General features: G+C 36.8%; 1 protein-coding gene across 12 annotated transcripts in view; it reads left to right on the top strand.

Annotated features, from left to right (window-relative positions):
- PLAG1 (PLAG1 zinc finger) overlaps positions 1-14508 on the top strand; it is a 45492-nt gene that overhangs the window by 25001 nt on the left and 5983 nt on the right. For 4 of the 12 annotated variants that reach the window (XM_042464097.1, XM_042464106.1, XM_042464104.1 and 1 more), the window contains exons 2-3: positions 7324-7427; positions 13858-14216. In XM_042464097.1, the coding sequence (XP_042320031.1) occupies positions 13975-14216 (242 nt within the window). In that variant the 5' untranslated portion in view covers positions 7324-7427; positions 13858-13974. The other 8 variants (XM_042464096.1, XM_042464101.1, XM_042464099.1 and 5 more) reach the window with 6 other exon arrangements.

Raw genomic sequence — 14508 nt, 5'->3', positions numbered from 1 at the left:
AAGTGATTGAGCCACCTATAACTCCCCGTATACTGCTGCTTGAGGGGAACCTACTCACTGAGGACACTTTACCCAGCAAAGGTCATCAAAAAGGAATTCCACAATAAACCATTGTATTTGTTATTGGAAGGGCTAAGAATACAGCTGTTACACTGTTTTTTAACATTCATGTTGAAATTGTGTAAGAACTCGGTTGCCCACACCAAGAGTCAGTAGGATCATGAAGATGTAATAAAATCTGTTGATCTAAAACCTTCTGATGTAGTGCTAATTAAGTCATTTTTCTTTTTGTTAAACAGATGTGGTTTATTATTTTTGGTTTTTGAACTTGCTTACTGTTCTATATGCACACTCTCTCTGTGTCATATATCTTAAAAAAGTAAAGACTGTACAATTAGACCTGGCACATGGTTGCATATTATACTAAGCATTCTTAAGCATGGTTTCTCCACAAAGTTGTTACTTCAGAGAATGATAGGGAGAGCCAGTAAAGCTGATAGTAGGTAAGTATTCTGAGCCTAGCATTTTTCATTAATATATGGAGTGATCCTGAAACTGGATTTTTGGTTTCTAATAGAAGTTCCCTAGGTATCCTGAATCGGATACCAGTTGCAGAGACTGATGAGAGTGGCAACTGAAGATTTTTGCCATGTGGAAAACAGAGATGGATGTGTTCGTTTTAAATCAGGGAACAATTTAGCATTGGCCATTCTTATTTTTCCATGGCCTTATACCTAACATTACTTATCTTCTCTTCCTTTCTGTTTGTATTGGATACTATCCATAGTTCTGTCTGGAATAATTTATCTGAAGTACAGTGGGCCCTTCCCTTATGCGAGGGATCCGTTGTGGACTCTCCTCTGCGTAAGGGAAACCTCACGTATGCTGGTGCCTCATTAGAAATAATGGGGCCTGTGCCTGTGGCGCAGTGTGCGCACCATGGGCATGTATCCCATTACTTCTTCTGGGGCACGCCAGGGTTTTTTCCAGCATATTCTGAAAGCCGTATAATCATGGGTGCCCTGATGAGGTGAAAAATAATTAACCATACTTTTAATAAATACTTTTAATAGTTGAAATACTCAAATAATATGAGTGTTCTAAATGTCTTCAGCCACACTTGAAGTTCCATGGCAAAATTATCAGTTAGATGCATCTACACATAAGGAAATAATATCGAACTACATTTAATAGAAAAGCATACCACATTAGCTGTGATACTGAGGTATGGCTGTCATGATTGTCAGATTTCGATACTTCTAGAATTGTCCATGGTTTTAGATGGGCTATAAAATTTTGATGCATTATTTTAATATTTCAAATATTGCAGTATTTCATAGCATCCAATGGATATAATTTTCAGGCAGCACAGGAGGGTAAAGGATGAAAGTTTTGTTGCACTGGCAGTTGGACACTGGTACAACATTGAATCTACACCCACTGTATCTTTTCTTGGATATACAAAACCATCAAAAGCCATGTTAAATACAGCCTAACTGTGCATCCTCATTGGTATATTGTTGGTAAGCCTAAAAGGCATCTGTGGGTTGTTTTAAAGGAAAATAGGCAATAGATGAGATCTCTTGCTATGCTGCTCCTTGGTCATTTAGAACTTTGACATTTATCATCTGTCCAGTAAACAGTATGTTCTGACTGTTATATCTGTTCTTTAATAAATGTATTAATGGAGCTACTCTTTTAAACAAATTTTATACTTAATTATGGTGGTTGCACTAGGTCAGTGATGGCTAACCTTTTAGAGGCCGAGTGCTCAAACTGCAACCCAAAACCCACTTATTTATTGTGAAGTGCCGTGTCCCTCTGACTTTCCAGTAACAAACTCTGGCAAACTCTATGCTGAGTTGACGGCACACATGTCCACAGAGATGTCTCTGGCACGTGTGCCATAGGTTCTCCACCACTGCACTAGGTAGTTAGGCAAGTGCCTAATTCAGTGTCACATATTGTATTTTTGTTGTTGTTGTTCTTGTGTGTCTTCAAGTCATTTCTGACTTAGGCGACCCTAAGGTGACCCTATCTTGGGGTTGTCTTGGCAAGTTTCTTCAGAGAGGGTTTGCCATTGCCATCTTCTGAGGTTGAGAGTGTGTGAATTGCTCAAGGTCACCCAGTGGGTTTCCATGGCTAAGTCAGGATTCAAACCCTGGCTTCCCAATGTTGTAGTCCAATGCGCAAACCATTACACCATGTTTGCCCTCCACATACTGTCTTTAAAAGATTAATGTGCAACATTCAGTCTGCACAGGTTAGATGCATAGAAATATAGTTTTTTGTGGATTTGTCAGGCTATGTGGTTGTCTTCTGGAAGAGCCACATAGCCTGAACAACCCACAAAAAAATATGGATGCTGGGCATGAAAACCTTTGACTTCACATAGAAATATATTTTTTAAACTACTTGTACAGCTTTGAAACCTGTTTAGATTGTACATGTAAAATTGATTCAGTTGGACAAGCAAATCGGAAACAACAGGGCTGTATTTGCTGGCTTGGTGGAAAAGGGACAGGGAAACCTCTCTGTCCTATCACAAACCCATGGAAGGTGTCGGTGCTCAGAGTTTGGAATTCATAATCAGCCTTCTGCACCACAGTCCATTCCATTCAATAGTGTTCTCTGAGCAGCATTTTCCGAGAGTTAAGAAAGGTTCCTGTGGGGAGGAATGGGCAGGAAAATTGTTTCCACCAGTTCTGTTCCATATGCCTATATCTGGACTCAGCCCATCAGGCTTCAGAAGAGGAGGAGAAAAGAGAGTCATGACTGTCTCATAGCCTCTTTTAAAAGATTGGCTGCCACCTCACCGTCACCTAGTTATACCTATTTCATCAGTTTGACAAACAGTAGGAGGGATTTGGTCATAAAAGCTGTTAATTTGTAGAAATTATGCTATTGCACCCCTCATTCCTTTATCTTTTGCATGTATAGGCAGGGATTTTTGTAAACTATACCAGTAGCATTTTTGACCAAAGTGTGAGGTAATGATGCTTTAATTAACCTTTTTTCGTTGCTATTGCTTAATTAATTAAGCATCTTTTGTCAACAATTTTCAAATATATGCTTATATCTTTAAAAGTGCCAAACAGAAAAATCTGACTTTTTAACTGCTTTATTAAGTGCTGCCATTGCCAATTAAATCCATTTTATTTCGAGCCAGTAACACAATGAAATATGGAAAATCAAATGCAGTTGAATCCTTCTTCAAGACATTATGTGCTTGTGTTTGATTTTGGCCTTAACGGATCTAAATAGTCAGCTGTATTCTTTCCATAATACGGAGAAACTTAGCTCACCATTACAGTGAGAATGAAGGTCAGATAATATACCAGCAGCAAGAGATTTATACATTGAATGATCATTATACTAATATATACAGAAGCGCTTCATATTTAGATGAGTCCCAAACAAAATTGGGCTAGTTCAGACAGATGAAGGAGATGCCCAAATCAAAGTAAGACTTTCAAAACCATCTGTATTTCTATATCCCTGAAAATTTGTCAGCTGTTTAGATTTGGAGGGACAAGAAACACAGGCATCTGTCTCCCCCAAAATGATACATTCTCCCGAAGCTATTCATATGAGGAAAAGGCTAATTTGGGGCAGATATAATAGAGGTATAATTTTTGTGATTGGCAGCTCCTACCTTCTGATCACAGGGCTTCTGATCATTTTACTAGTCCCAGAACTTTTGGGAAGTAATGTTGAAATAATATATGGTGGTACTATCCAGTGTTTACTCTTTTTTTTCTATTTCTCTTTCCTATGAACAGGGGCATGTCTGTGGGGCATGGCAATGTAACTGTGAGTTCTTTGCTGTGAATATGGGGAATGTTAAAGTCTCTCTGCCTTTACCTGTGTAAACTCAACAGCAATCATCCTTTCCTCTTCCTGTGACTTTGATGCCAGTTGAAGAAGGGAAAACGATACTGTTATTTCATCCTAATTTCCTAGACCCTGCACCTGTCCTTTAATGGGTTTGCAAGTTTCTTGTCTAGCAATATCTCTTAAGACATTCCCATTTTTATACAAAATTTCTCCTAAATAATGGAGATTGAGGAAGCAAATCTATGAAACACCAGAAATTTGAACACTTTCACAAAAAATAGTGCTATCAAGAAATTTTTGCAGGTTAGTTAATTATGGCCACTCTGTACAGTTTCTAATTTTTATAACACCTCCCCCCCAATCTTTCAGAGAATAACTAAAGCTTTTCTTTTTTGACAGCTTTAAATGGTAAAGGCTATTCTTACACAAAATGACTTGTGGTTGTTCCTTTTAAATTTTATGGGCTTAATCTCAGAAAGGGTAGGTAGCCCTTTTTAATTTGGTAAGAAGTTACTAGTAAATCATTTTTTTTTTTCAAAAAAAGTCCTACAGCCTACATTGATTTCCAGAGGCATGAAGATTTGGGATTTCAACATAGAAGAGACTGCTTCAAAATGCAAACAGGATTTGGTGATCTGTGTGCACCTCTACTAATAAGTATTGTTGGTGTTTTATTGATTTATATAGTTTTACAGTGTTCTGGATAGAGAGAGTATGTTTTTAAAATGATTTTTGTTGTCCTGTGAATGTTGCTAATTACCATATAAAGTCAGGTTATGAAGTCCTAAAATGGAAGCAGGAAGTTTTGCTTGCCATATCTAGTAGCTTTCCTTTCTCATTAGTAATTGTGCAAAATAGTTATCATGCATCCTATCTTTTTTTCTATACTAAAATACCTGTCTCTACTTTTATACGAAAGGCAGTTAGTCACTCTGTCCTTTTTACTGCACATAGCAAGACACAAATAAAGCAGTAGTTATTCATTATTTTTTAAAATTAAAATGTCTTTCTTAAGACAGATCCTAACAATGTGTTTAACTGCCACAGTACACTAAACTGACTTGAGTGAATCTCACACTTTGACACTAAAATCTTAAAGCTAATTCTAAACATATTGGTGCTCATTATGAATTATATGTGGCTTAGATTCAGGCTATCTGAAGGACTGTGTTAGCTCATTCAATCTCGCCTAGGGTTTGAGATTTTTGAGGTGGCAGCTCTTCCCTCCCTCCTACAACCCTCACAGGCACATGTATGACAATACAAGATAGCCATTCCAAGGGAAACTAGACAGCTTCTTCCTTTGTTGTCTTTCTAATAGGTGGCAAATATTTTATTTTATTTTTTCATTTTATGGATAGTTCTGTTTTTTACAGTAGCCTTTTGCATGTTATCTACTTTTTTCAATCTACTGTATATCTTATTTAATTTTTAAGCTGCCTTGAGTCCCAGTATCTTCTAGTATTAGGCAGGTTTCAATGGTTTTCTGATTAAGATTTTAAGTCTTTTTAATTATTCAATACTCTCTGTGTCTGTTCTTCATTTATTTTTTAAGATCTTCCCCATCTTTAAGGGACGTCTTGTAGTAAAGTTATATGTAGTTACTGTATGTAGCATTATCATTTCAATCTTTCTTATGTTTTTCCTCTCTGGCTCTTTGTTCTGCTCATTTGGAAAATACCACTTTTGGGTTACCCCACCCTTTCAGCACACCAGAGTGCACAGGAGCATGGTTGAATGAGGGGGAATTGCTTGTTTCCAATTCTGCTGAAAACTATTTTGCCAGCAAAAGTCCACCATTGGATTGTAGCCATAAAAGTCCAATTACTCTTGTTTACATGTCTGTTGAATATGTAGAAAACAATCAGCTAGCTTAGCATACTATTATGCATACTAAGGCTTTGGCTGTATATTGATCATGAGATCATTCCACTAGTGAAGACGATTCATAGACATCAGCTCTGTATATTGTGCTGTGCAGACTAATTTTAGCTATGAGAAAAATAGCATCTATAGTGCTAATTAAAAATAAGACAGTTAACGTTACAAGATTCTTAGAAGCTTGTAAATGGTTGTCTAACAAATTAAAAATTTACATACAACAATCATACATGGAGTAAGAAGAGTACATCGATCTCTCAGAATGATCATACCTATGCTACTCCTTCCCATTCTGCCCTCTATCTCTCCTATTTCCCCTCCCTTCTCTCCTAAACCCCCCCTCTTCATACAGTCTTCACTCACTACTTCCCTACCATCAGAAACCTTTAATTCTATATCAATTGTTCTAATTATCTAAAATAGAATTAAGTTCACGTCATTTACAATTTGTTTTCTGTTTAAATCAGAAAGAGAAAAATAAAGCAAATAGAATAACATCTTCACCCTAATCTCTACAATCGTAGTCTCAGAGTGTGTAACATTAGGATCATTACTGTTAAACAATGTAAAACTTCCCAGTTAATAAACCATATAAGTGTTAAGCATTTTTCCCTTAAAAAGAAGCTTGTAAATGGTTGTCTAATGTGTCTGAAATGATGTTGTTTGTACTGCAATATGTACTGTAATTTGATAGCAAAACTGGTTTACATGTCTTAAAACATTTTGAATTATGTCATGATTAAAACATAATACCGGTGCAGTCCCTATGTGCTGGAAGTCCATTTGCAATTCATATTGTATACCAGTACACATAGTTGCCTATCATTCTTTTTTGTTTTAAAGTGGAACTCTCCACCCCTTTTCAAGATTTGTGGAGCAGTGAGATAAAGGAATAAGCTTTCTCTTTCACTGTTTTTCTGCTTCAGATTGAGATAGCACACGCACACAAGCCCTGAACAGTATATTGAATATATTTGTGATTCATAATCAAAGCTGGCTTATTATACAGCTATTACATATTGTAAACACTTTTTATGGTAAACATTTTGCTTAGTTATGTGAATTAATTCCTATGTATTGACTGCTGCCCCACTTCTGTAGGATCAGGGGACATCCATATGCAGAGGAAAACAAAGGAATGAAGCATGAAAAAGTTTAATGGAAAGCAAATGGCAGGCAATGACTCATTTCATTCCTATTGCCTCTCAGCTAATGTCATCACCTCACAGAGCATTCTTTTGAGCATATTCAGTGACTTACATTTATATGCAGAACTGTTCTGAATGCAATTATTCTGTTGAAAACTAGGTATATGGATGCATCCAGAGGAAAAGTATACTGTTTGGACATCAAGATGGAATCAAGAGCAGGAGATGGGTTTTGTTGACTAATCTATCTTATCTTGTGGCTTGCTAGGTTTATAACTTTTTGTGTAGAGCCAATACACCTTGTTCTTGGAAGCATAAAATCTGAGCCATGACCTGTGTAAACTATACTTATATCATAAGAAATTTGAGCATGGTCTATTTCTCTTTCCATGTGGCATCTACTTTTCTGAAGTTAATTTATTTACTAATGTCTAGTCCCTTCTCCTTTGTTTTTCAGATCAGCAAAAATGGGAAGCACTGGATTCTGGTTTGCTCCTAGACATGTCAGTGGAACTGGTTAAGACCAAAATCTGAAGGTTTTTCTTCGTTATCCATCACCAGGTGTGCACTGAACAGAAGCTACCATAAATCTGTTTTGAGTATGAACACCTTTTAAAATGGTATAAATATATATATAAAAGTATTGTTTTTGTAATATAGCTTTAATTAATATTTTATGCTGTATTGTTCATCCTACAGTTGTGAAAGAACCAATGTGAATAATAATATACTGAAGGTGGAAATGGGTAATGTTAATCAAATTTTTTTCAGCTGGTCTTTGAGAAGTGTAATATTTGAGCATCAATGTTAAAATAATGCCTGCATTGCTCAGCCTGTACATCCACACTTCAGCTAGATATACTCAGTGAAATATAAACTAGAGAATGATTTAACTACTTAAAAAATCAGCCTAAGAATAATAGAATAAGATTTAAATGGTTGGGCTCCAAAGGACATGTGCAGTGTTCTGCATGCACAACAAGACTTTGCTAATCCTGCTTTTCTGATGCAGCCCATTATATGCATCTTCCACTACCTCCCCCAACAATAAACAGTTAGCTCTAGAAGTTCAAGGCACCTTCAATCAATCCAGGTACTAAGATTATAAGGGGAGATCAGTTGCCCTGCTGTTATTTCTGCATGTATAAAACTCTTTGGATCCTGCACACAGAAACTGCTTAATTAGGAAATAATATATCTATAATTAGTTTGTTCATATCAACAGAATTCATTCAATAGATAGTTCATTCCATTAAGATTTGGTTTAACTAAATTGATTTGATTTTTGCTTCAGCATGTGGTAGAATACCTGGAAATTTGGTCCTCCCATTTCCTATAATCATTTCATACCTTTTAAACTAAAATGCTTCTCTGATCATTTGAGGTGGAAGACCTGCCTATGTACAATAGCAGGCTTATGTGTTGAGAGTATAAAAACTTCCTGTTCAATGTGGAAATAGGAGTTCCCACTGGACAAAAGGAGAAAGCTGGGGGTTCTGACATTTCCCTCTGTGAACTTTTCTTACTGTTCTGGAGGATCCTTTAAACCTTCAAAACGTACGGGGTGTAGAGCTGCACTAGAAAGGAAGAATAAATGAAAATAGCTGTCCCTCTTTCTTTCAGTGCTAGCATAAATCTGTTGCATGCATGTTTGGATCTAACCCAGTGTGAATTCAAAGGGAAGGAGAGGCGATAAGAGAAATGCTAAACTCACCCTCCACCACCATCCCAACAATGCTTTGCACCCAGCTCCCTGTGTTTTATATTGGTATGAAGTTCTAAAGATTGTATCCATCATATTTTTCCAATTATTGCACAGTAAAGCTAAAAAGTATTTCCGTGACTAGCAAGCATAAGAAATCCTTCACACTACCAGGTTCAACTATGTGATAGGAAAATATAATTTCTATCATAAGAAGGGAATAGGAGTCATGCGACCTCCAAAAGTAGTTGGACAGCAACTCCCAGCATTTTTCATAATTAGCTGTGCTTGCTGGGGCTGCTAAAACCTGCAGTCCAGCAACATCTATTCTAGAGGACCACAAATTGCCACTATGTTCTAAAGGCTTCCAGGGTTCCCTCCCTCTAATATTATGACTACATTAAGAAACAGATTTTAAAAAATATTTTTGCCAAACATATCAACTGATGTGGCAAAATGAAACTGCCATCAACACATACTCCATAGATCTACCTTCTTTTAAAGTGTTTGAAGATGATATAAGCTAAGGAAGCAATAAGCACAGTAAGATGTTTAATTATTCTTTCCTTCCTGATCCATTGATACATTTCTGTAAATATTTCTTGCATTTAATTATTTTTCTTTCTGCACTAACTCACAGGTTTGCATTGTGTTTTCCTATAGTGACCCACAATAGAAATTTGTGTATATGTGTTCTGCTTCTCAGCTCTCAGTTTTGATGTACTTTCTTAATTTTCTGAATCGGTTTTATTGGTAGCCATAAGGAGATGTTAGGAAGATGGGAGGCCACAAATTAAACCGGTTCCATTTTCATTCACATTTAATATGTGATTGATTGCTTTTGTTGTTAACAGAAAACTACTAGATGGATTACTTTTGATTTCCTGTACCTAGTTTAGCTAGAAACTTCAATTTATGACACAGTAAAACATACAGGTATCACTTGCTTGTTGTGGAGCATTCAAATCAGAGCTCAGTTGTTAATTTCAGTTAGAGTAGGACCATTGACAAGGAACTTGTTAAGTCAAAATTTATGTATATTCCATTGATTCTAATAATATATTATAGTTGGGACTAACAATTGGATTTAGACCTGGATTTCCAGAACGATCATAGTGTTCTTTGTCACCCACATTTGGGTTAGTATCTCAGTTGGAACACTCAGTTGTATAAAATATGGTCAAAATAATGTTTGACAAATATACTGAATTATATCTGTAATGATACTAGTGAAGAGCAACACTATTTTCTTTCTGTCATTTTGTGAACTCTTTAAGAAGTTTCTAGAACTATTTCCAGCTTTTGTAGTGACTCAACAATAAGTAGGTTATCAGGAGTCACCAGGGGACTTGATTACACCCATTTCTCAGATGAGGGTATTTCTTCCCCTGTTGAACTATGATCAACATTGGATCATATTAATCCATAGTATGGTACTAAGCCACTTTTGTAAAGACTGGTTTGTAATTATAACTGCAAATATTGATTTATGGCATTATTGAGCAAAATTGTTAATATAAACATAACATCAAAAGTAGTTAATCCTAAACATGAAATACAAGATTATGTTTCTAATTAAGACACAGAGAGGAATGTATAAACTCATATGACACTAATAATTGCCTAACCATGTCCAAACTGAGGGGTTCTGAGCAGAGATTTGAGGCAAATCTGTAGACAGGGAACTTATTCTGAGGGAGAGGATAAGACTTAGCTATACCCACCAACATCTGAGAGGTGGGTTTGTATGGATGATCCCATTAGTTCCACCATTTTTAAATTCTTTGGTTTTAGAATTCACATCCTTCATTAAAAACACCCCAGAGCCCACATCTTCACTCATTTGAGTTTTGTTTCAATTATTTTAAGAATTCACTTCACAGCCTGGAGGTATCCTTTCTATCTCAGAAAGTCTAAAATGTAGGCACAGCATACTTTGAATTGGTAGTATGAATGACCCCTTTGCAGACAAGATGAAGTTGCAAGCTGTATCAAAGGAGCATGGTCTGGATCCTACTTCCATCTTTATTTCCACAAACCCCATTTTCCTGCTATGAACATCTTAAGCTCAATTTCCTTTTGGAAGCTTGTAGGCTCCATGCAACTCCCCAGCTCCCCTGCCCCACTTTTTCCCCCACCTAAATGCCCTTGGAGATATGGAAGAAAAATTTGGCACATTACATGGAGCTGGCCATTTTAAGCCAGGAAAGACCTACTTTTCAACAAGTGACTCAGAATTTGATTTTGACAGAGAACCAAAAACATGGAGAAATTGCCACCTACGTATTCTAGCAGGCATCTGTGGAAAACACAAATATTTTTAAATGGTGGGGGTGCCTCTGAGGTTTCCAGAGTGGTCAGTTCAGCCCCCTAATCCCTTGTAGATGCTCAAATCTTATGTAGGAACTTGTGAATCTAGAATTTATGGATGGAATCCGATCAGTGTTTCCCAGCGAATAGAAATCTTTCCCTCACCCATGTAGCTCCATTTCTCCCAGCACTCTGTGGAGGGTCCTCACTTTCCTTGGGTAGAATTTGGGAAATATGGAGGATATCAGTAGTTCCTTCCTCCATATTTCACTGACAGAAGGCTTCTGTAGGAGGAACCCTTGTTGGATTCCATCCAAAGGATATTAACAGTTGTTAGCATGCAGATCAAACCGCATAGTAAAGATAATTTATGCCAAGAGGAAAATGTCCAGGAGAAATATTTGCCCTCTGGTTAATTACCTGTACAGCGAATTTAGGGGGGAAATAAAGATAACAGTACCAAATGCCAAAAGCATTTATTTGGACATTAATTAAGGATGGTAAATCTCAGTTTCTTCAAGTCCCAACATACGTCAAGAAGAATTAAGAAATTTGTTCCCATAGTTCTAAGATACTTAGGACTTTTTACCCCTGCTATGATAGAAAACTGCACAGCTTTGCTATTAGGTGAAACGGATGGGTGGCTAGGAGTGGCCTCTGTTATTGTGTCCCAATCTGCCCGAGGCTACAGTGATAGGGCGGCCCGCTCCCAAAACAGGCCACCAGCATGGTCCCCAATCAGCTGCTGGCAGGAGTGTTTTGTTTTTACTGCTCCTTTTGCCAGGAGGTGGCCTCAGAACAGCCTCTGGCTGCTCAAGGAACAAGCATCATGTGCATGTTATGCCCCCAAAGCAGTTCGAAGCAGCTCCTTTTGACCTGTCTGCTTTGGGCCTATAAAAGCTATGCAACTTTCCCAGAAAATTCCACAGTTTTTAGAAGCTATGCAGCTCTTCCTGAGAACTGTGCAGTCTACCCTGAAAACTGCATAGCTTTTGATATTGAAAGAACTGCTTTTAAGCAACCATGTGTGTGTTTTGTGCAAGATTGCTTTTTTATATATTTATATATTAAACTGCAATGTTGCACAACAAAAATACTGCACAAAAAAATAGCCTTGTGGCTTTGTTGCTGATTTTGTGCAATATTTTTGTCATTGTGCTACACTGCTGTTTTGGGGGGGGGGCATAGAAAACAGCAATGTTGTGCAAAGACAAAACATTGCACAAAACCAGCAGTGTTGTACAACCAAACCATATGTGGCTGCAGCTTCAGTTAGCCCAAGTTTTCTTTTCCTACTCCATAACATTTGGGTTTTGCAGCTTTCAAAAACCACAAAGCCTCACCATGTTGTTTGTATAATGGTATAGTGTACAATTTAATTTGACATTTTCAGCACTTTCCCAAAAATATAATGAAAAATAATGTAAGCTGGGGAGAGTCCCCCACCTTAGGATGTTGTGCAGTTTTCTGTATAGTAAATAAAAACTGTAAGTGTAAGTTTTAACTGCAAAGCTGCACAGGTTACCAAACATTTGCACAGTTCTAAGAAACAGCACAATTTACATTGTGCCAAGAACAAATAAAAAGTTTAGCAGTTTGCAGAAATTTTTGACATGCTATTTTTTCTTCCTGCTTAAATTACCTGAAGGGTTGGAAACTCCCAATTCAACGACAGTTGGGAATTGACAAATTTCTGTTCCATCCTCAGTATTGACGGAGCCCGGGGTGGGATGGGGAGCCAACAACATTTTTTTTGATAACCTATAAATTCTACGCAAGAATTTTCACAAGTTTTTCTCCCCTCTTCTGGGGTAGGTTTCATTTTATTGTCATCTAATTTTTAGATTCCTTATTTAAAACAAAAATCTGTAATCCCCTCCTCCCCCAAAATAAAAGATAAGCAAAGTTACATTGCACATGATGTATGCAGTCATTCATTTAAAAGAGATGGAATAAATCCTGTTATAGTAGCTTCTTTGCTTATGCTTATCTTTTCTCATAAACTGCATCTCTCTGTTACATAGCTTCCAATCTGTTTCTTTATTAGTTTCTTTGCCCTTGCTGTCTGTGGTTCCATCTTAATTTTACTACTTAAAATATCGTAGTGGCAGGTTAAAAAAAACATTTCTCACAAATTACTAAAATACAAATTAGATAATATAGATAACTTGGTTGAAAGGTTGCTAGGTCTGTGGCTAGTATATGGGACACAAGAATTTTAAACAGGTATTTGTCAGTGAATTCTAATTTAGGTAATGAATATTAGAGCCATCTATATATTCTGAAAAATCACATGCTACAGCCCACTGAGGACTATAACATGCCATTTTTAAAGGTCCCTGTACATACAAAACAAACGTATCAAAGAAGATGGTTTGTTATAGTAACAGCTATTTTCTTGAAAGCGTAACTGCCAAAGGCAAAATTAATTTGTATGTGGGACCATTCAGATACACAGTTCTTCTTCTGAATTCTGCAGTAGTACAGTCCACAGAGTGCTGTACCATGGGCAATTGTCATTACTCTGTACAGTGTTTTGGGCTATAGTACTTATGAATGAGGGGTGTGTGTCTTTCTTTAGTAGATGGCATGCACTTCTGGCCATATCACTTTTGATCTGATAATAGGTTAAGAGGCTTGAAAATTACTGAAACAGCTTTCTTTAAATGGGTGCACAGCCAACTAAGTTTTTAGATGCTTGAATACATTCCTGTAACGCTGCTTTAGTACAGTATTTGAAGAATCTATTTTTTTTAAAAAAAAAATCCAAGGTGAAGTGTTAGGGCACATGTGGATCTGTCCATCCTGAGCAGTGAACTTTGAGTTGTGATAAATAGCTGAAATTAGTACAGTATACATTTATTACATTAGACCAGCTGAACCTAATTTTATATAAGCTTTATTCAAAAGCATCACATAGCAAGTAAACTTCAAAATTAAGTGTAGTTACAAATAGTTGTTTCTTATTTTTTTTTCCAGTCCCCTTTTGCTTTCTTTAACGACCACATGAAACTTGAGAAGCCATCTAAAGCTAAATCATTTAGTGGAGTTGGGCAATTCCCAAGTGTCCAACAAGAAGGCCTGGTTTAGGCTGCGATGGCCACTGTCATTCCTGGTGATTTGTCAGAAGTAAGAGATACCCAGAAAGTCCCATCAGGGAAACGTAAGCGTGGTGAATCCAAACCAAGAAAAAACTTTCCTTGCCAACTGTGTGACAAGGCCTTTAACAGTGTTGAGAAATTAAAGGTTCACTCATACTCTCACACAGGAGAGAGGCCCTACAAGTGCACACAACAAGACTGCACCAAGGCCTTTGTTTCTAAATACAAATTACTAAGGTATTAAACTCTACTTATTTTTCAGATTATATTATCATTTGTTGGCCATTTTAAGCTTTGTAAACGTATATGTCTGTGTACAGCTGAGGTATTTTCAAGGAGGAAATGTTAGTTAATATAGATGTGAGACTGTAGAATTGTAAACAGTGCTTAGTTTTATTAACTAATGTCTGAGGGTTTTTTGTTTGTGTGTGTGTTTTCAAAGAGGAAATTTAAAGTTTTTCAGTTGTATACATTTGTTCCAAAGAAGTGTATGGTCTGAGTTTCCATTTTGGCTATGGAAAGAACTGAA

This window comes from Sceloporus undulatus, chromosome 4 (assembly GCF_019175285.1).
Source record: "Sceloporus undulatus isolate JIND9_A2432 ecotype Alabama chromosome 4, SceUnd_v1.1, whole genome shotgun sequence".
Classification (NCBI taxonomy): domain Eukaryota; kingdom Metazoa; phylum Chordata; class Lepidosauria; order Squamata; family Phrynosomatidae; genus Sceloporus; species Sceloporus undulatus.
Note: the sequence above shows the minus strand (reverse complement) of the source record. Positions and strands in the feature narration are given on the sequence as shown.